Below are 19,638 nucleotides of genomic sequence, written 5' to 3' on the forward strand. Positions count from 1 at the left end.
AATTATTATCTTAATTAATATAAACTTATATAAATTAATTTTAAGCAGTAACTTAGTTTTTAACGCCATATGAGCGTATCGTTGAGAAATTCAACCGCACATGTATGGTTAAAACCGACGGAAGCAGGGTAACGTCAACGTAGTTCCTTTACTCAGTTTGACGTCTATCTTCCCAGGACTTTTTTTAAACTCCTGCAGACATTGCCGCGTTGTTCCGTGGGTGTGTCCACACTAGTGTCTCCTAAGACGAGCATCACTCCGCAACTCGTTCTTTTTCCCCAAAAACACCAGCGTGGAGAGAGGCACGGCTCTACCCTGCTCCTTTGACGGCCACGCAGCATCCCGGCGCATGGTTTCGTGGCTAGACGTTCCCAAATGGAGACATTCAGCTTGCTTTCATTTTCCTAAAATTGCTATCGAGGTCGTGCTGACCATCCAGGGCAGAGGCGCCCGGGCCTTGCTGGAGTGGATTCCGCAGGCCGAGCTGCCGTCACAGGCGCGGCTCCGGGTGAAGGTCCTAGAGCCCGGGTTCTGCCAGAGCGGACGCATCACCTGTTCTGCGACTGGGACGGTCTCGTAGTTCAAGTGCTTGGCATGGGGGCCAGAAACCAATGGACGGCTGCTCCACGGGCCCTGGGCAGCGTGGCCCAGTGCGCAGGGCTCCAGGACATGCTCCTTCGTGCAGAGAGAGACGCTGCTCAAGGTAAGGAAATGCAGATTCAGGGGCGGGGGCCCAGGACGCCTGGGCAGAGATGTCTTGGTGGGAATGCTGGGGAGCTCCACGGGGCCCATCTGCACAGGGAGTTCTTTCTCAAAGAACGCCCGGGAGCCCCACCTTCCTTGTCTGTGACGGCGGGGGGGGGGGGGGGGGGGGGGGTGGGGGCGTGGGGGGGGCTGGAGCCAGAGTGTCCGGGGGCTGGGATTTGTGACACAGCACAGAATAAAGCACAGCGGAGACGTTGCAGATCACGTATTCTCTATTTATTATCACAACGAGTAATTCACAGCACGGACTGCATGAAAGCGTGGGCCACAGAGCACCATGTATGAAACGGCCCCATCCACACACGGCTGGAACACACCCCCCCATGCTGATGTACAGACGGGGGCGACACCACGGGGAGGGGGCCTGACTACCACCCAAGTCGATGGAGAAGATGATTTCCTGTACATTTTACAATAAGTGTTCACGGTTTTTACAAAAACACCAAAGCTCCTACTTTTTTAATTAAAAAAACACTGACAACAAAGTTATTTTTCACAGACACGTTAAGTCATTTGGCACATCTCGGTTTCCTTCCCAACAACAGCACAGACGCCGCCACCCAGGCTGGAACCCGCCTCAGAGCTGCCCGACCCCAACGTCCCCCATAACCAGGAAGGTGCTGGGGTGTGAGGACCCCTCCCCTGGACCAGGTGGAAATCCTGCCCCTTTCTTCCCACAGGGTCTGTTGTTCTAGAAGGCTCTCTCCAAACTGTTCTTCAGAAAAAGGTTCATGCCCAGGGAACAGAACGGGGGTGGTTTTTCAGTCATCCCCAAATAAAGCCAACAAGTCCCACCTGTGCATCTCGACGCATGGCCTCCTTCTTCCTCCAGGGCTCACCTGCTCAGTGCCCACAGGCCACGGCGTTTATAGGGCGGCATCCGGGGTCACAGCATCCTGAACCTTCTGCGAGACTCCCCAGGCGTCAGACGTCCATCAGCGCCCCCATCAGGCCTTCAGCAGGGCGATCTTGTGCTCCGGAACGGAGTCTTCGCTGACATTGTAGGGCTGGGTCCCTGGTTCTTGCCTCAGGTATTTCTCTGCAGAAAATACGAGGTTTGCAAGCACTGAAGAGGCGGAAGTGAGGAACGGTCGCATCCCAGGTGGGATTAAGGGCTGGCGCTTCAGAGTCCTAGAGCACAGGGAGTTGGGGTCCCCCCGGCCGGCACCCCCAGCCCGGGCAGGGTTCCGCCTAAGTCCCTGCCAGCACCTCATCACTGTCCACACCCAGATGACCCTTCCTTAGTGCCGCATGGCCCCTGGCATGGCCAGGCCACATCTGTTCCCCGTCTCCCGCTGGTCAGCGCCTGAGCTGCTCCCAGCAACAACACCCCGTTAAGCCCAAGAAATCAGACATAGTGTCGTTCCGATCCCAGTTACGTGACATTCTAGAACAGGCAGAGCTGATGCACGGGGGAAGGAGGCCAAACAGCGGCTACCCCTAGTGCGAGTCACGGCGACGAACTGACGGCACTTTCCGCCGGAAACGGTCCGCATCTCCTCCGTGACCGCCTGGCTGTACCCACCTGCCGGGCCTCGAGCCACACACGTGAGGTCTGCTCATCCACGGAGCGTATGCCGCACGTAATTAAAACAGCCATTCAAGTAACTCCCAGAACAGGAGGCCCCTGACTCCGTGCCCTCGCCTCCCCCACCATGCCCGTGCCCCCCACTCTTGCACTTGGGCGCCCGATCCTCCCAGGGCAGAGTTTCAGTCCTGCGGTCCTGCCCCCGATCCCGCGGGCTGGGGGCGCGCTGTGCTGCCGTGGCTCTCTCTCCAATGACTCCGCCTGCACCCACCTGCCTCTTCCAGGGTGGAGAAGTACTGGACACCCTTCAGGTCAGCGGACAGCAGGACACGGAGCACAGGAACCTGCAGGGCAGAGAAACTGTAATTCCAGGCGGGGTGCCCCTGTTGCAGCGCACAGGCACGGGGGTCCGGGGCAGGCCCCCAGCCTCCCCCAGAGTCTCCCAGCAGGTACGCCTTCCCCTCCGTTTGGTCAAACAGACGGAAGAAACTGCCTTCGGGCGTGCTAGAAGAGGCAGACTTTTTAAATGATTACTCTCTGAAAGACACAAAAACGAGCTCTCTGCAGACAGGACAAAGAACGGAACAGCTATGAGCAAGCTCTGGAGCCAGGGGGCCCAGCATCCTGCCCCAGGTCACACAGCCTCTTGGGGCCTCGGGGCCTCTGTCCTGACATGGGATGATAGTAACGGCGCCCCACAGGCAGGTGTGAGAGCGGAGAAGAGCCCGGCAAGCGCGCCCTGTGACGACACCCACCTGCAGGCCGACGAAGGCGAGGGTGACCCCGTGCCTGTGGAAGTCCCCTACGAGCTCCTCGAGCCCCAGCACCACGGTGTAGTCGATGCTGCAGATGTGCGTGCACTCCAGAACCGCGCAGCGCGGGGGGGATGCTGCGGAGACACGTGCCAGCCGGTCACACGGGGCGGGGGCGGCTGCAGGAGGCCCTGACCAGAGGCCTGGGGCACAGCGAGGCCATCAGGAGCTCCATCCCCCAGTGGGGGGGGAGGGCAGGGTCAGCAGGACCCCAGGTGACAGCCGTCTGGAGACAACAGCAATTTCCTTTAGAGAACAAACGGGCCCTTTCTCTCCCCTAAATACCAACGCCCCGGAGAACAGAGAACGGGATGGGTCTTTAGGAACAGCGACTGAGAACAGCCCCCCCTGCTGCATGCAGACAGCCAGCACCCACCAGACGCCACTCTGAGATGCCCAGCCTCCTGGACCCAGGAGCTGAGGACGGGGCCTGGGGGTCCTGCGGCAGCAGCCTGGGGGGTGGAAACAGCGGCAGGAGCTGGGGATGACTGCAGCCCACCTCATCCTGGCCCACGTACCTTCCAGGGCCCGGGTGAGTATGGCCTCGCGGAGGGCCTCCACCGCGGGGAAGTGCAGACCGCTGGCCGGCTGCAGGACCAGCACCGGCCCCTCTGACACCTGGGGATGGGGGAACAGAGAAAGGGCGAGCCTGTATGTCCTGGAGACAAGTCAGACTTGGTAGCTCCGCCAGAGTGGCCCGTCCACGCAGGAGGCCCCAACCCAGGCCGACAGAAGTGAGGGGAGTGCAGAGCCGATGAGCCCTTCCTTGGCCCCACCCACCTCGTGTGTAGTGGGAGAGTCTGTGGTTGATGGCAGGAGACTTACACCCATTCGCTAAGCGAACAGTCACACCAAAACAACGCAACACAGCTGAGTCAGGGGCTGCGGCCTCAGGCACCTTCACCCCACCAGGCCCCCTGAGGCCAGCTGCTCCCTCTTGCGGGGAGAACAGGCCAGTACCTGCAGTTTGGGTCTGGCCACTGAGTGCAGGAGAATCAGCACAGACACCAGGGTCCCGGCCAGGATGCCGTACTGGACTTCCCAGAAGCAGAGCAGGAAGGTCACACAGAGGGGCAGCAAGTCCAGCCCTGGGGGAGAGCGGTGCAGCTGAGGGGTGGTCCTGGTAAGCCTGGCTCAGCGCGTGAAGCCCCAGGGACACGTGCATCTGGGGACGCGGAGCCTGACGCCACTCGTGGGCTGCACCAGCTCAAGACATGTCAGCCCCACCCCTCCCTGCCAGGGGAGGGGCCACTAAGCCCTGAGGGCCTGGCCCCACCCCCGCCCTCTGGGAGGAGGTCAACAGTGGGCACCTGTCAGGGGGCTGAGGACGGGACTTGGGGATGGGGCCAGGCCTGGGACACTTGGGGCCAGGGAAGCCTGGAGACCACTCAGAGGCCAAATGGCCGACCCTGGGCCACCCAGGTAACTTCTCTGAGCCGCAGGAGGTACCCTGGTGCAAACAGGTGGGTGGGCTTGGGGGTCCACCCAGGATTCAACCCTGACATGCGTCACTCCGACAAGGTCCCCATCCTCCCGGGACCTCAGTGCGGGTGGGGAGCACCTGCCGTGCCCCCGCCCAGATGCCCACAGAGGCTGGCGGCGCCATCTCAGGGCTGTCCCAGAGATGGGGTGGCGGCACAGGGAAGAACTGGCACATGTGGCCTGAGACAGAACCACCGCTTCCTTCACCTGATGACTCTGGGGGGGGCAGACGGGAGAGAGAGCAGTGAGCCCCATCCGTCCCTCAACTGCTTTACAACACAAAACAGATACTTGCTCTAGTAAAGGCCCCTGCAGGCTCAGAGGAGTCCTGAGCCACTGTGACGGCGGGGAGGGGGGACTGTCCTGTCGGACACGCTGGAAGTCTCCCATCTTCCCCCAGCTGGGCCAGGCTTGGGGCTGGGAAAGGGGAGAAGGGAGAGGAGAGGGAAGAGGAGGAAGAGGAGGAGTGAGAGGAGGGAGAGGAGAAGAGAGGAGAGGAGAGGAGAGGGGGGAGGGAGAGGAGTGGAGGAGGATGGGAAGAAGTGCAGGAGACGAAGGAGAAGAGGGGTGAAGGGGGGGGAAGGGAGGGGGAGAGGAGACAGGAAAGGAGAGGAGAATGGGGAGGAGTGCAGGAGGATGGGGAGGAGTGTAGGAGGCAAGGAGGGGGAGTAGGGGAGGGGAGGGGAGGAGGAGAAGCGGAGAGGAGGAAGGAGAGGGTAGAGGAGAGGAAAAGGGGGGAGAGGTGCAAGAGACGGGGTGAGGAAAAAGGGGAGGAGAGGAGGAGGAAAAGGGGAGGAGTAAGACAGGAGGAGGAGAGGAGGGGGAGGAGGGGAGGAGGAGAGGTAGAGAGGAGGAGCAAGGGGGTGGAGGAGAAGAGAAAGGGGGAGGGGTGCAGGAGGAGGCGAGGGAAGGAGGAAAGGAGGGGAAGCCGCAGGGTATCCTGTGAGTTGCAGACTCACTCAGCACTGCATATCGCTGCCCTGGGGCGCTCCTCGCAGCCTGAGGAGTTGAAGGGAGCCCTGACCCACGGCCAGCAGGACCACCTCCCAGAACGAAGCTAACACCCAGCTCCAATCCCACCACCTGGGTCCTGGGAGGCGGTGGGAGAAAAATCCAGGCCGTGTGCGCGCACGCGCACGCACGAGTAAGCGTGACAGACGGACGAGGACATACGTACTCTTCACACGCCAGAGCGTCGCGAAGATCCTGGCGTCGAAGAGCGGGGCCACGGCCATGACGATGACGGCGGCCAGCGCGGACTTGGGGATGTAGGAGAACAGTGAGGTCAGGTAATCCAGCGACAGCAGCACCAGAACTCCTGTGGGGAGACAGGCGGGTGACCGCCAGCCCCACCCCCGCACGCGCTCTGGGCACAGTGGAGGGGGTGCTCACCTGTCACCAGGCCCCCCGCTGGGGTGCACACCCCCGACTGGGCGTTCACAGCTGTCCTGGAAGGCGACAGAGGCTGTTAGTCGCTATGGGAGCCTGGAAGAGCAGGGGAGGCCGGTCTCCCGGGACAGGAGTGCCTGCAAGGGGACATCGGGCCCCGCGGACACCGGCACGTAAGGGGGAGATGCTGAAGTGCACCCTGACCTCAGATTCCAGCCTCCAGTGGGGGTGGAAAACGAACGTCCCCAGCCTGGGGCACGTCAGCTCGAGCAAACGCTGCCATTAGAAACGATGACCCTCGTGTGCACGGGCAGGGAGAGATGCGGGTGACACCACCGAGTGGGGCGACGTCCCCCTCACTACACTCGCCATCTCCCACACGCAGGCGCACGCACGTACACACGTGCGCTTGTCAATGCAGAGAAACACCAGATGCTGACAGCGAGCTCCTCCCAGGGCGAATCTGGAAGTGAACTTGGCTGCTCTTCCTTTTCAACTTCCCTTTTTCGTTTTGCCTGTTTGGAAAACTGCCTTCAGACCCGAATCTCTGCCAAAGAACTGGTCCTGGGCCCACGTTGCCCTCCGCCACCATGAAGACCACAAAGGAACGGCCACCTGATTTCCACGACAGCGAGGATTCTGCCTCACATATGCTCGTGATCACCTGACAGTGACCTGTGCCCGCCAGCATGTCCTCTGGAAACACGTCTGTCTAGCCATGTCCCCAGAAAGCCTAAGTCACCCTTCACTGCTGTGCAGTTAGGCAGGAATGGCATTCCTTAAATACACATGGATGTTTTCAGCACTCGTCACACACGAGGCGCTGTGACAACCCAGGGCACAGACCCTGTGACCCCGACACGCTGATCGTGCAGCAGCAATAGATGAAAAGTTACACCAAGGACGCAGAGCTCTTACTCCACGACGCGGCCCCTGGCACTGTTGTACGCGCTCTGCGTGGAACCTCCGAAACTCTGACGTGGGCCCCGTGTGAGTCCTGCTTGCGGGGGGGCACTGAGTATGCCCTGTGTCCCCTCCGATGCGGTGCTGTGAGGGTGCCGGGGAGGTCTGGTACTCAGACGGGGTGGGGCCAGCGGTTCCGGGGACTTGGGCCCCACTGGCTGATGCCTCTTCTCCACCAAAGGTCACCCTCTGTCCTGCCCTCCATTTAGGAATGTACTCCACCACAAGACACAGGAAGCACTGCCACATTCTGGCAACATTTCAGGAGTAAACCATGGGGCCATCAGAGAAAACCACGTGAGATTGTGTGAAGGACAGCAAAGGGAGCCCCACTCCTGCCTCCCACGGACGCCCCTGATGTAGGGCAGACTTCTGCCCCAGAGAACGAAGTGGCATCGAGATGTGGACAAGGACCGGGCAGGCTCTTTGAGGCGGACGCAGACCCTCTGGCCTGGGCTGGGACCCCCTGCCCCCCGAGGCACAGGGAAGGACATGGTCACTCACCGTCCAAAGCTGCCTGTGACCGGGTAGGAAGAGACGAGGGAGCCCAGCACGTTGGTCAGGCCTGGGGAGAAAATGGAAGGAAGAGGTTTATCCAGGAGAGAGACGGATTTAAAACAGATGGGGGGTGGTGGAGAAAAGGAGGCCAGAAACCAGAAAGAGAAAACAGAAGGCCAGAGGAACCACCCAGGGGGATCCTACGTCTGTGTCCGTGTGTCTGTCTCATTGAAGGAAAGACAAACCATGACCTTTGCCAAGTTCACCGACCCTTGCTTTAGCATAACTCCGGCCCCAGCCCTGTCCCCGTGAGCTAAACGTGCCTTTTCCCACGTGTAACAGGCAGAGGAACCCACCTCCCCAGGAGGGGCTCAGGATGCATAAGGCTGCCCGGAGGCCAGCTGCCCACCTGCTGTACCCCACGAGTTCCTTCAGACCCACACTCCTCTCGTGAGATGACCGGCTGGGACAAAAGGTCATGGCTGGTAAGTGGTCCGCCCCTGTGACGCTGACCCACCCACACCTGACGGAACCTGGCTGGGCCCCAAGAACAGAGATAATTAGTTAGCCCACGTTTATCTCAAGCGGCCCTGGCAGCATCTGGCTCACCCTGGCACCTTCACAAACACCACAATGAGGTCACAGGTCCAAGACCTGCTCGAGGCAGCTCAGGGTGGGGCCCACTCAGAGCCAGGCCCTCCCGGGTCCCACAGCCCAGCACATGCTGCAAGAGCAGGGCAGACATCGGTGGACGTGGTAAAGGCCGTGCCTGGACCACACATGGTCACCCTGACTCCTTACGATGGCCCCTTGAGACTCGGGTCAAAGGCCCAACTGCTTGAGGAGCAGGGATGTGTGGATCCCTCCCAGAGCGGCCTCTGTGGGGTCGATGGAGGCCTCTTGCTATGCACCTGCTGGAGAGCTGCCTGGCCTCTCTTACACCCCGGGGTCAGCAGCCCTTGCGGTCCACACATCTACCTTAATAACCTCAGCTTCATGGCCACCCCTTGCGTGTCGCTGCCACGAAGCAGAGAAGTTCTGTGCTATCTGCAGAAACGGGAAGGAGATGCCCCAAGGACTCCTGTCTGGAACTTCTACTACTGAGTGTGGGAAAGGTCTACAGACTTCCTCTGCCTGGGGGCGAGCCAGTCCTGGCTAAGTCCACCTCACCAGCCACCTAGGTGACACCCGCCACCACGGGCTCAGAGAGGAGCCTGCAAAGCTCCCGTGACCCAACCTGGGGCCCCACGCCGTCTGCTGTCGGGAAACCCAGGGGCTCGGGGGAGGTTCCCCTGGACTCCGCTGGGAAGGCACCCGGTGCTGCTCGCTCTGACCCGTGCCCACCTCGCCAGGGGCAGGAAGGAAAGGCAGAGAGGCCTGGTGTCCACAATCATGATAACCGAATTAAAAATTCATGTCATACTCTCAGAACAAATCACCAGAGAGGCTGAATTCATGAATACAAAAAAACCCCAAAAAAACAAAAACAAAATTGGGAGGCCGGGCACAGACCTGTCCACAGCGGGGCCCACCCAAGTCTTCACGGAGCCGCCTGCTGGCCAGGAGGGAGGCCCCAGGGCAGGGGTCCCGGGCAGTCAAGGTCCCGCAGGTCCTGCCTGGCCACGTTCCTCAGCAATCTGACTGCAGGTGGGACATTCTGGGCGTTCCCTGACACAGAACAGACTACAGACCTCGGGGTCGGGTACAGAGCCAGCGCTCAAGGAGCTTCCGTCAGCACGGACACCACACGTCAGCTGCTGGCTCCTAGTGACGGCACCGAACCATCTGGAGGTTTAAGGGTGAATCCACGCGAGGACTTCAAAGGGCCCAACTCAGGGCCACCTCTGCCCCTTGAACCTCACCGCGACCATCCCTGTGACCTGCACAGCTCAGGCGAGACACAGAGAAGCACACTCGCCCACAGAGAGCCGCCACAGGGGGCTTACCGATGGCCAGCAGCTCCTGGTTGGCGTCAATGCGGTAATTGTTTTGAGAAGCTAAAGGCAAAGGACAAAAAAAAACATCGTCACTACATGCATGACCCCACTGAGAAAACATTCACGAGGTGAAAACACAGGTTATAAACTTCTACCCATGGCAGCGTCTACTTGTAAACACGGCACGAGCACATGCACAAATCACGTGCGCGTGTCTGTGTTGTCGTGTCACAGAAAATGCAGACAGACGGTCAGCAACACATTAACAGCAGGTAACTGGGGTAGCGATGGATGTCGCAAGTGATTCACTCCTTTACGTGTTTCTGCACTTGGGCCGTTTCCTGCCACAAACACGCGTTCCTTTCGTGAGAAGGGGACAAAGTCTGAAACGAAACCCTCTCTGACTCCAAGTGGAGAGGACCCGAAGTCCCAGCCGAGGCGGTGCAGAGAGAGGAGCCGGCAAGCTTGCGGGGGGCGGGGGGGGGGACGCGGGGCGGGCGAACGCTTCTGGGAAGGGCCAGGCTGGGAACGCGGTAGGCGCTGCAGACCACTCTCGGTCGCGACGACTCAGCCCCTTTGTAGCTGCAAGCAGCCGTGGGGACCCGTAAACACGTGACCACAATCGTGTTCCTGAAACACCTCTTTACACAAACACTGAGGTGTGAACGCCACACGCTTTTCGTGTGTTACAAAATCCTTATCCTTTTTACAAAGTTTCTCAAACATTTAAAAATGTAAAAGCCACTCTTGGGCCGCGGGCTGTGGCTCTCCAGCTCTGGTTTTGGAGAACAAGCTTACAAGTTAGGACAGGACATCAGGTGACTTCAGAAGAAAACAGTGTTAAAGTCAAAGAGGCATACGTGCTGTAAGATGCAGACTCCAAAATACCCCCAAAGCTCCTCCCCCCACCCGGAAAAAGATCGTCAGAAAAACAAAAACTGCGCGAGGAAGATCTGATCGGCACGTGCGGCGGGACCTGGAGCAGCCGCTGGTGATTAGCAGGGACAACCCCTCGATGTGCATCAGGCACGAGTCTCCTCGGCAGGACGGGCCGGTCAAGATGCTGGCACAACCACACCTGGTCTAGGCGGGTACAGCGACGTACACGCCGTTTAGAGGGTTTCATCTGGAGAATCGACCCATACCCCAGTGCAACGAGAGCGTAACCATCACAGAAGGAAAGGAAAATGCCTTCCACGCACACCACAAAGCTGGTCGCCGCGCAGACCCAAGGGAGGGGACGCACGAGGGATGGGGTAGCCTCAGCTCCTATGGAGGAATCTGAGTTCTAGGCGAATGAACAGGCATTTAAGTAGGTGACTGCATCCCGGCCTCCCTGGGGGCGAGGAGGGCACAGGCCAGGGGTACTCAGCCAGCTGGAAAGAGTGCACTGTTAAATTTTTAGGAATTTTCGGAACCCATCATTAGACACAACCATTACTAGCTGTTACAAGAAAACTTTAAATGAAATAAATCATGTCAGAAATAAAGATGGACTTAAAACTTACGCCTTCCTGACCTACTACGTTTCAGTACGACCCACGAGGTTATTTAACTGCGTGTGTCCGGCAGGCAGAGGCCGCGGCCTCTCATCCTGACATGCGACCGTTCAGACTCCACGATCCACTGGAAGGCGGCGGGTGGGGGCACCTTTACGCCTCAGAAAAGCCGAAGGTGAAACGCAGAGCCTTCTCCTTCCAGAGACCAGGCTGGCACACGTTACCAGCCACCACTGGATGGGGTTTTCAACATAAACCACCTTTACTACACTTTTTTTTTTTTAAACACGAGTATGTATTACTTGGATAAAAACTCAAGCTGTTAAAAATTGAAGCAGATAAAAGCAGGCAAGCACGGCCAGCTCCGGGCACCGCCGGGGAGGCCCAGGTGGTGGGCATCTTACCGAAGGACTTGGCCACCGCGATGCTCTCCAGGAGACCCACCAGGGGCACCACAGCCAGCCCAGCCCCCATGTCCTGAGGGAGGAGAGAAGGACAGTAAGGGACCGTCCAGGGGAGGACAGGAGGGCTCTGGCCAGGCAGTGACCCACCGACGCCGGCACAGGCTCTTCCGCGTCCAGCCGAGCCGCCGAGCTTTAGCTGCAGGGCCGTGGGCTCCCGTCCGGAGCCAGACACACAGCAGAGCACAGAAAACATCCCTGCTCTGCCAGTATCCGTAGCACGAGAAACACTCTGGGCTCGGGGCAGAAAACAAAACGTGGTGTCCTCTGAGGTTGTGCCCAATGGGAACCCTTTTGTGCCTGTCCCTGCACCCAGAGGCGCTCCGTCCCGTGGTCCTAGCGGGGCTCAGACCTCCTCATTACGAAGCAGATGCATCGGGGGCACAGACCCAGGCCCAGAGGGCACTGCAGCTCCACCGGCAGGCCTGGCTCCATCTCCACGCACCTGTACCATCTCGGTGAAGGAAACAGTCCCATTGGCCGTGGTCACGGAGAAGGACGGAATCCGGACTGGAGGGAGCCCCTCAGCGGTCTGCCCCGTCAGAACGAAAGGCTGGTATCCGGTTACCTCAAAGGAGTACGCGACCAGGGCGGCAAAGGAGACCACCAGGGCATTGCGGGCTAGGACAGAAGGAGACCCGTCGGTGACATCTGGCTCCTCTGGGTAACTGGGGCAGCAACACACTCGAGGACGCAGGACACCCGCCCCCACCCAGCACCCCAGCACACACACCAGCGACCAAGGGGCAGGCACGAACACGGGATGGCATGGCAAATGCCAGATGGCGGGACAGGCCCACGGCGACACACACAGCCTACCCGTGTCATCTACTGGTCACCTTGGGTCCCACCTGAGCTACGCTGGCTTTTTTTTTTTTTTTAAAGATTTTATTTATGGGGAGCCTGGGTGGCTCAGTTGGTTAAGCGTCTGCCTTCAGCTTGGGTCATGATCCCGGGGTCCTGGGATGGAGCCCCACATCGGGCTCCCTGCTCAGTGGGGAGTCTGCTTCTTCCTCTCCCTCTGCCTGCTGCTCCCCCTGCTTATGTGCCCTCTCTCTCTCTCTCTCTTTCTGGCAAATAAATAAATAAAATCTTTTAAAAAATAATAAGAATCTTATTTATTTATTTGAGAGAGAAAGCAAACAAGCAAGGGAGAGGGACAGAAGAGGGAGAGAGAAAAGCCCAAGTAGACTCCCCACTGAGCGCAAAGCCCAACGCAGGGCTTGATCTCACAACCCTGAGATCATGACCTGAACCAAAACCAAGAGTCAGATGCTGAACTGACTGAGCCACCCAGGTGCCCCCACACTGGCTTCTTAAATGGGGGCGATAGCTCTTCCTGGAATATGAGCCCCATTACCCACCGAGCTCTCAAAAGGCTGCAACGCACTCTTACCACTGACGTTGTCGTCAGAACTACAACATTTAAACTACGTTTTAGCTGTTGACAATCTTCCAAGGCGCAGGAAAGGCCCAGGGCCCGGCTACCCATCGTGTGATGGGAAACCCAGGCTCAGGGCCGCACGGTTCAAAGAGAAGCACGTGGTCCATGTGTTTCCTCCCTCAGGGACCCGCCAGGGCTCCCCGGCCTCAAGCCACTGACATTCTGGACCGGATCATCCTTGGACACTGAGAGCTGTGCACTGCAGGCGTTCGATGGCTTCCCTGGCCTCTCCCGACCAGGTGCCCATGACAGCCCCCCCCCCCACCGGCAGTGTCAACCAGAAACGACTCCAGACACTGCCAAAGCTCCCCGGGGGTCACAATCGCCTGCTTGAGAATTCCTGCTACTAAATGCCGTTCTCCACCCCGGCCAGAGATCGGAGCCAGCTGGCAAGTTGCAATATCCTGGCGCCCAGGAGCCCAGGTCACGCCCAGACCAGCGACAGGAGACTCCGGCGGAGTGCGCCCCCAGCGTGCACGCAGGACGGCTGCGGCACTTCCCCAGCCAGAGCACCGCTCACCTGTGGTGGCAGTCCAGACCAGCCCGTGGCTGAGCCGCACGCCCGGGGGCATCTCGGGGTGCACAGGAGGCACGTGGTCCCGCATCAGCCTCAACACCAGCAGCAGCACCATGCACACCAGCCCCAGCACAGCATCGCCCACCCTGCAGACAGACACCGGTCACGGCATCGCCCACCCCGCGGACGGACACCGGTCACGGCATCGCCCACCCCGCGGACGGACACCGGTCACGGCATCGCCCACCCCGCGGACGGACACCGGTCACGGCATCGCCCACCCCGCGGACGGACACCGGTCACACCCAGGCCGGCCCGGGCATACACCTGTGCCCTCCGATCGCCCCTTCTGCCGGAAAGCTTCCCTCTCGACTGCCCTTCTCGCCTTTTCCTAAGACACGTCTCCCTGTTCTATTTCCAATCTTCATTCAACACTTAGCGACCACGCAGGCCAGCGCAGGCCTGGGGGTCGAGGCCCAGACCACAGTGGTGGGAGGGCTATGGGCTCACGTTTACAGCCATGCGGCTCTGTGGCTACAGGTGCCTCGTCTGTTCTAGAACGTTCACTTCTCACAGCCTACGATGCTCTGACCTGTCAGTCTCCAATTCCCCTGCCCCCCGACAAGGACCCCCGTAGGCTGCATGTCCTGGGCCAGGGAGCCCCTGGCTTCCAGTGGATTCAGCACCGCGAAGCCTCGAAGCCGATCAGGAAGTGGAGGAGAGGACAGTCCGTCACAGGTGTCCCCCACTCCCTCCTGGCCTCAGCATTCCGCCCCCCCCCATAGCTCCCCCAGATCACTGCGTCCCCTTGCTCCTCCGGCCAGGGAGATGTCCTGGATTCCAGCTGGGCTCCTCTAGGAGCCTCTCCCGTCTGTCCTCTAACCCGCCTGCCAGCTGGGAGAGGCCCTTCATCTGAAGAAGCCCCATGACCGGCGGTCTGGCTCTCATCCTCTCTCCCTGCACATTCTGTTTGCACCTGCCTCCCCCGTGCCCTGTTCTCCTCACCGAACTACAAACCTTTAGAGAGACTGATGCTTTTTCTCTGCGTGGGGCCCTCCCACTCCTACCACCCACAGAGACTGTGTGCAGGGGCACGCTGACCGGCTCTCAGGCCTTCAGCTCCCTGGGGCTGCTGTCAACTGCTGGATGCAATAGGTCTGGGCAGAGCTGAGAGTCTGCATTTCTGACCAGCTCCCCTGTGATGCTGATGGTGCTTCTCTGGGGCCCCTGTTTGGGTGGCCAGGCCCCAGAGGGCTGGAATACCTGCCACCTGGCCGGGGGGGGGGGGGAACCTGGGAAAGGGCTCTGGAAGGAAGAGTGGGACCACACAGCCGGCAGGTACCTGGTCTCTCCAACCTTGCGGAAGATCTGATACACTTGCAGGAAAAACTGCCTCGGGATATCTTGCAGTCCCAGGAGGTTCTGTGCAAACAGAGATTGTATTAGACAACCTTCCCCTGCAGCATCTCAGCACATCTCAGCCCCCTTCCTGGGGGCACATCCCGAGGCTCTCTGGGCACCATCTGCCCATTCCCAAAGCCCCCAGGGGCAGGAGATCAGAATTAACCTCAAAGAAAGAGGCATTTCGCGTTTGGGGTCAATGACACTTCTTGGTGAATAATTCTTCCACATGAGGAAAATCATTCTGGGTGATCTCAAAGCCCGGAGACCAGTACGCCCATGCCCTGGTCCAGGGTCCACGGTCACTCTCTGCCTGGCCCGTGGGCCCCACTACCCTTGACACACCCCAGCCTTGCCACTGGCCTGAGGCCCACCTTCCAGGCACTGCCCCCCACAGAGGGAAAATCAGGTGAAGCCGCAGGCAGGACCACCAGGGGCTCTGAGGGCCTCCAGGGAAGGGCCGCTAGGGGACACAGGCGGGCAGGGTCCTTGCAGGGGAGAAGGGATTCTCCTCTGTGTTTTAGTTCTTTATCCCGCTTGACTCCGAGTGGGGAGTGTTAGCGGGGTGGTCGAGGCCCAGACTCCCAGCGTGGCCAGACTCCAAGGATCCCAAAACCTGTGCACACAGCCCCGGATGGGAAACACACTGGGATTGGAAACACAGGATTCTGGGACCCGGGGGCTCCTGCCAGGACAGGTCAGGAGAACCTCCCCCCCAACTCCTGACCCCCACCCTGGCCTAGGGCTCTCAGATGGCTGTCATGACCTAGTCAAGCTATTAAAGATTTAGGGAACCTAGCGATGCCAAGCACAAGCACGTAAAAAACGACCTTCTATGTATTACAATTACAAAAAAGAACATCCCTGACACTGAAAAGGAAAGATATCGTTTCCAGAATAAAGGACAGACCATCCCACGGAACAGCACTTGCCAAGCTCACCGTGACATATGTGTGTACAGCACACACAAACCGTGTCCGCCCACACCCAAGGAGCTCCCTCCTCTTTCCGCGCAGATAATGAGGAACATGCCTCCTGGAGGCGTCAGCACGATCCAAGGCAAGGGAGGGTTCAACCCAGCATCTGGCACACAGCAGGAGCACGGAGAGGGTCTGCTCCTTTCTTCTCGTTCACACCCTCCTGTCCCTGACTCTCGCTCCACCTCCATCAGGGACGCTGCCCTGGGCCAGCCCGGAGTATAGCCCGGGCACGGGAACCATGCCTTAGAGAGACGGGATGCTGACAGCAGATCCTGAGACAGGGGCAGGCCTGCAGGCTGCCACCAGGGGCCTCTCTGTACAATGTGGCTCGGCTCCGCTCTGCACACCCAGCCCAGCGCAGACCTACTCCTGCACAACGTGTGGGCCTGGGCGGCCGCAGCCGCAAGCAAAACCATTCCTGCCCTTCGGGAACTTAAAACCCAACGAGAAGAGAGTAAATAACGTCCTCAGATCACTGATGATAATCGCTTCTACTACCTCTTACACGTATTTTTTTAAAGATTTTATTTACTTGTTTATTAGGGAAAAAATTATAAGTAGGGAGAAGGACAAAGGGAGACGGAAAGACAATCCCAAGCAAACTCCATGCTAAGCATGGAGCCTGACGTGGGGCTCAACCCCAGGACCCTGAGATTACGACCTGAGCCGAAATCAAGAGTCGGACGCTTAACCGACTGAGCCACCTGGGCGCCCCTCTGTTCGGTATTTTTCAAATGCCCTATCTCTTTATATTTGTTTAAAACATGTTAGAGGAGCGCCTGGGGGATTCAGTCGGTTAAGCATCCGACTCTTGATTTCGGCTCAGGTCGTGATTTCGGGGTCCTGGGGTCGACCCCTGTGTTAGGCTCTGTGCTCAGCAGGGAGTCTGACTCTCCCTCTCTCTCTGCCCCTCCCCTGGCTCATGCCAGTGCACGCATGCACACTCTCTCTCAAATAAATAAAATCTTAAAGAAAAAAGTACAAAAAATAAATTGAAAAAAACATTAAAACGAAATCATCTAACTAGACGAGCACAGAGGAGTACTTTGCTTTCTACCATGCTGGCGGTATGCTGAGGGCCTGAGAGGCTGCGCTGGCAGCCATGTAGGGAAGGGCAGAAGGGAATCACCTGGGGAGGCGAACCAAACACTCCAACAGGGGCAAGGCTGTCATCACCAGTCACCCCAATTACTGTCCTACAGTCCCACCATCACTCAGCATCTCCCCCAAGGGTTCCCAGAATCAATGGAGACCCACTCAAGCACCTTGTGCTCTGAGCTCTGGAAGAGCAAGACATCAACTGGCCCACACATGGGGAAGCCAGCCTCGGTCCTACTACCCAGGAGGTGCCTGGCTGCCAACCAGCATGCCTACCTTGATCTGCCCGAAGCCGATGGTGATGGTGGCAGCGGATGTGAAACCTTTGATGACGGGGCAGGAGATGAAGTCCAGCAGAAAGCCTGCCGGCCAAGAGGGAATACTGAGCAGGTGGGCCCAGCTCCGCCCCGTCCCAGAGAACATGGATGGATGTGGGCTGGGAGAGGTGGTCTGTGGGGAGTGGGGCTAAGGACTGGTGGGCCACATCCTATCTGGACCGGTTTGGACAGCCCGGAAAGGGGGCTAGGGTCTGAGGCCCAGGGCACTCCTCCAAGTGTCCTGGCCTCTAAGCAGAATAGCAGAGGGCTGAGAGAATCCCTCTTCACAAACACACAGGAATAGCCCTTGAGAGACAAAGCAGGAAAGGCTGAAGGTTGGGCCATCCCCAGGAGGCAGGTGCCTGGGTACCCCCTGGCAGGAAGGCCCAAGAGTCTTACCCAAGCGCAGGAAGCCCATGGCTAACTGGATGCAGCCGGACAGGAAGGCCAGCAGCACAGCATAGGCGGGCTCGTGGAAAGTGTAGAAGGAGACCAGGAGGGACATGATGGCCGTCGGGCCCAGCGTCACATCCCGGGAGGTGCCCAAGAAGAAATACACGAAGCATCCCATGAAGGCAGAGTAGAGGCCATACTGGTGGGGAGACAGCACTGAGCACGGAGGAGCGCACGGTGGGCCCACAGTGTCCCGGGGGGGGGGGATGTCTGAGCACAGGATCTGGGGCGGGCCGTTGCGACTACGGGCACAGCGGCGCACACAGGGCAAAGCACTCACCCTCTGGGAGCCATGTGTGGAGCCATAGCGATTAGGGGCCTCTTTTCTACCTGCACCCAGCTGGGTGCCAGCAGGGACGCAAAGTCCCTTGGGTGCTTGTCTCAGTCTGTGAGTCTAAGAAAGCGTTTTTGAGACCATGGTGAGTCACCCTGCTGGCCCCATCAGGCAACCCAGACTACCTCAGTGCCTGAGTGTGGCAAGTGTGACAAGAGCAGTTACAGGGCGTGCACCTGCCCAAAGGCAGTCACATGCTAGAGACTTTAAACCAAGACTTCTGGGGCCCCACAGGGCTGGGGTTCTGGCGCCCTGCTTGCCTGGAGGGGATGTGATGCATTCCTACTCTGCTGCACGGGTGAGGAGGCTGGGGCGGGGACAGCTGCTGGGGCGGACGTCTCACCTGCGGCGGGAGTCCAGCCACCTCAGCATAGGCCAGCGCCTGGGGAATGACTGTGAGCCCAACCGAGAGTCCCGCGATGAGGTCCATCTTCAGCCACTGCAGGGAGTAGTCCGGCAGCCAGGCCAGGATGGGGAGCCACCTCTGCACAGCCGCAGGGGAGCAGCAGTGGGCCTGCGGGGCCATATTGGCACCCGAGGGCCTGGCCGGACCCAACGCCTTCACAGAAGATGGCATGCCTGGGGTGGGCATGGGGGCAACAGGGACCCGCGCTCAGCTCTGGGCTTGGCAGAAGCCAGCAGTAGGGTGGGGTCCAGGGCCCTCCGGAGAGGCACAGCTGTCTCCCCCAGGGGGTCCAAGCCAGATGGGTTAAACCTGCCTTTTTGCGGCTCCGGAAGGAAGCCAAACCTGTGCAGAAGGGGGCCTCAATAAAAGGTGTAGTCCCCGCCCTGGACCCTGCTCACTGCTCTCCCTGAATCCCACCTGCCCCAACCCCAGCTGCCTTCTTTCCACCCACACTGGCCAGGAAAAATGCGGTATGTGATTTCTCAACGAGAAACTTAAACACTAATTAGACACCATGTCTCCTCCCGAGATAATTTATTTCTTCTTTTTCTCTCCCCAAAGAATTTAACGGGGAGCAGTACGAAGAGTAGCAGGGTCCACGGGGGCACCCTCGTCTGGCTGGGGGGCTGTGCCCGGGGCGGGGGGGGGGGGCGGACTGCAGCCTTGAGCGCCCCAGGCTTTCCCAGTGCGTAGCACGGCGGACTCCACCCACTACCGCGGACTGCGGCGCTGGCGGTGGGGGGGGGTCTCCCATTCTGAGGCCGCGCCTACCCCACCCCCCACCTGTGGCTTTCTCGTCCCTACAGGAGCGCGCAGGGGCTCTCACGGGCTCTGGGAGAGCGTCCGGGGCCATTAATTCGGGATGCGCAGCATTCTCTAGGGTCCAGGCGCCGCCCGCGCGCACAGCCGGCCCCAGACCACCCCTCAGCCCCCGACCCGGCTCTGGACACACCCCACACCACGCCTCCCACCCCCGAAGCCGCTAGCCCCGGACCCTACGGTCTTAGGTGGGGACCTCACGCCGGCCGACCGCTCCAGCAAGGCCGAGGGCGGCGGGAACCTGGTGGGGAAGCGGTGGGGACGCAGTGGGGAAGGGTCCCTGCGGAAGGAGCCCGCACCCTTGGGCCCCGCGCCGTCCCCGGCGACCCCGACCCGTTCCCCGAAGCTCGCCCACTCCTCCCCGGGCCCCGGAACCCGCGCCTCGCCCGCCGCGGACTCACCGGGCGCCGCAGCTCGGGGTCTCCGGCTGTCGCCTCAGCCAGGTCCGCAGGAACCGCAGAGGGAGGGGGAGGGAGGAGGAGGTGGGGCGGGGCCTGGCACGCACGTGACTACCTGGGGGCGGGACCTGGAGCGC

At 59.8% G+C, this 19,638-nt stretch overlaps 1 protein-coding gene across 2 annotated transcripts; it reads right to left on the bottom strand.

Moving 5' to 3' along the window:
* Positions 1-966: 966 nt before the first annotated feature.
* On the bottom strand, positions 967-19,613 carry SLC26A11 (solute carrier family 26 member 11). 2 transcript variants are annotated; one of them, XM_040640070.1, is made up of 17 exons: positions 19,505-19,613; positions 18,222-18,457; positions 17,491-17,683; positions 17,051-17,136; positions 14,638-14,717; positions 13,299-13,441; positions 11,780-11,955; positions 11,278-11,350; positions 9,384-9,434; positions 7,444-7,504; positions 5,980-6,035; positions 5,765-5,905; positions 4,066-4,193; positions 3,624-3,723; positions 3,049-3,182; positions 2,565-2,637; positions 967-1,804 (listed from the first exon to the last, which is right to left on the bottom strand). In XM_040640070.1, the coding sequence occupies exons 2-17, from the start codon at positions 18,453-18,455 to the stop codon at positions 1,713-1,715; spliced, it is 1,821 nt and encodes a 606-aa protein (XP_040496004.1). In that variant the 5' UTR covers positions 18,456-18,457; positions 19,505-19,613; the 3' UTR covers positions 967-1,712. The 2 variants fall into 2 exon arrangements, with proteins under 2 accessions (XP_040496004.1, XP_040496005.1); XM_040640071.1 differs by lacking the exon at positions 5,980-6,035.
* Positions 19,614-19,638: the final 25 nt, after the last annotated feature.

Source organism: Ursus maritimus, unplaced genomic scaffold, assembly GCF_017311325.1.
Source record: "Ursus maritimus isolate PB19 unplaced genomic scaffold, ASM1731132v1 scaffold_24, whole genome shotgun sequence".
In the NCBI taxonomy this organism is placed as follows: domain Eukaryota; kingdom Metazoa; phylum Chordata; class Mammalia; order Carnivora; family Ursidae; genus Ursus; species Ursus maritimus.

Bases quoted from the DNA above. Each gene is read 5' to 3' on its own strand.
- SLC26A11 (XM_040640070.1), bottom strand. From the start codon at position 18,455: ATGCCATCTTCTGTGAAGGCGTTGGGTCCGGCCAGGCCCTCGGGTGCC. The intron at 14,718-17,050 runs GTAGGCATGCTG...CTGTTTGCACAG, and splicing joins TCGGCTTCGGGCAGATCAAG to AACCTCCTGGGACTGCAAGA. The intron at 3,183-3,623 runs GTACGTGGGCCA...GTGTCTCCGCAG, and splicing joins ACTCACCCGGGCCCTGGAAG to CATCCCCCCCGCGCTGCGCG.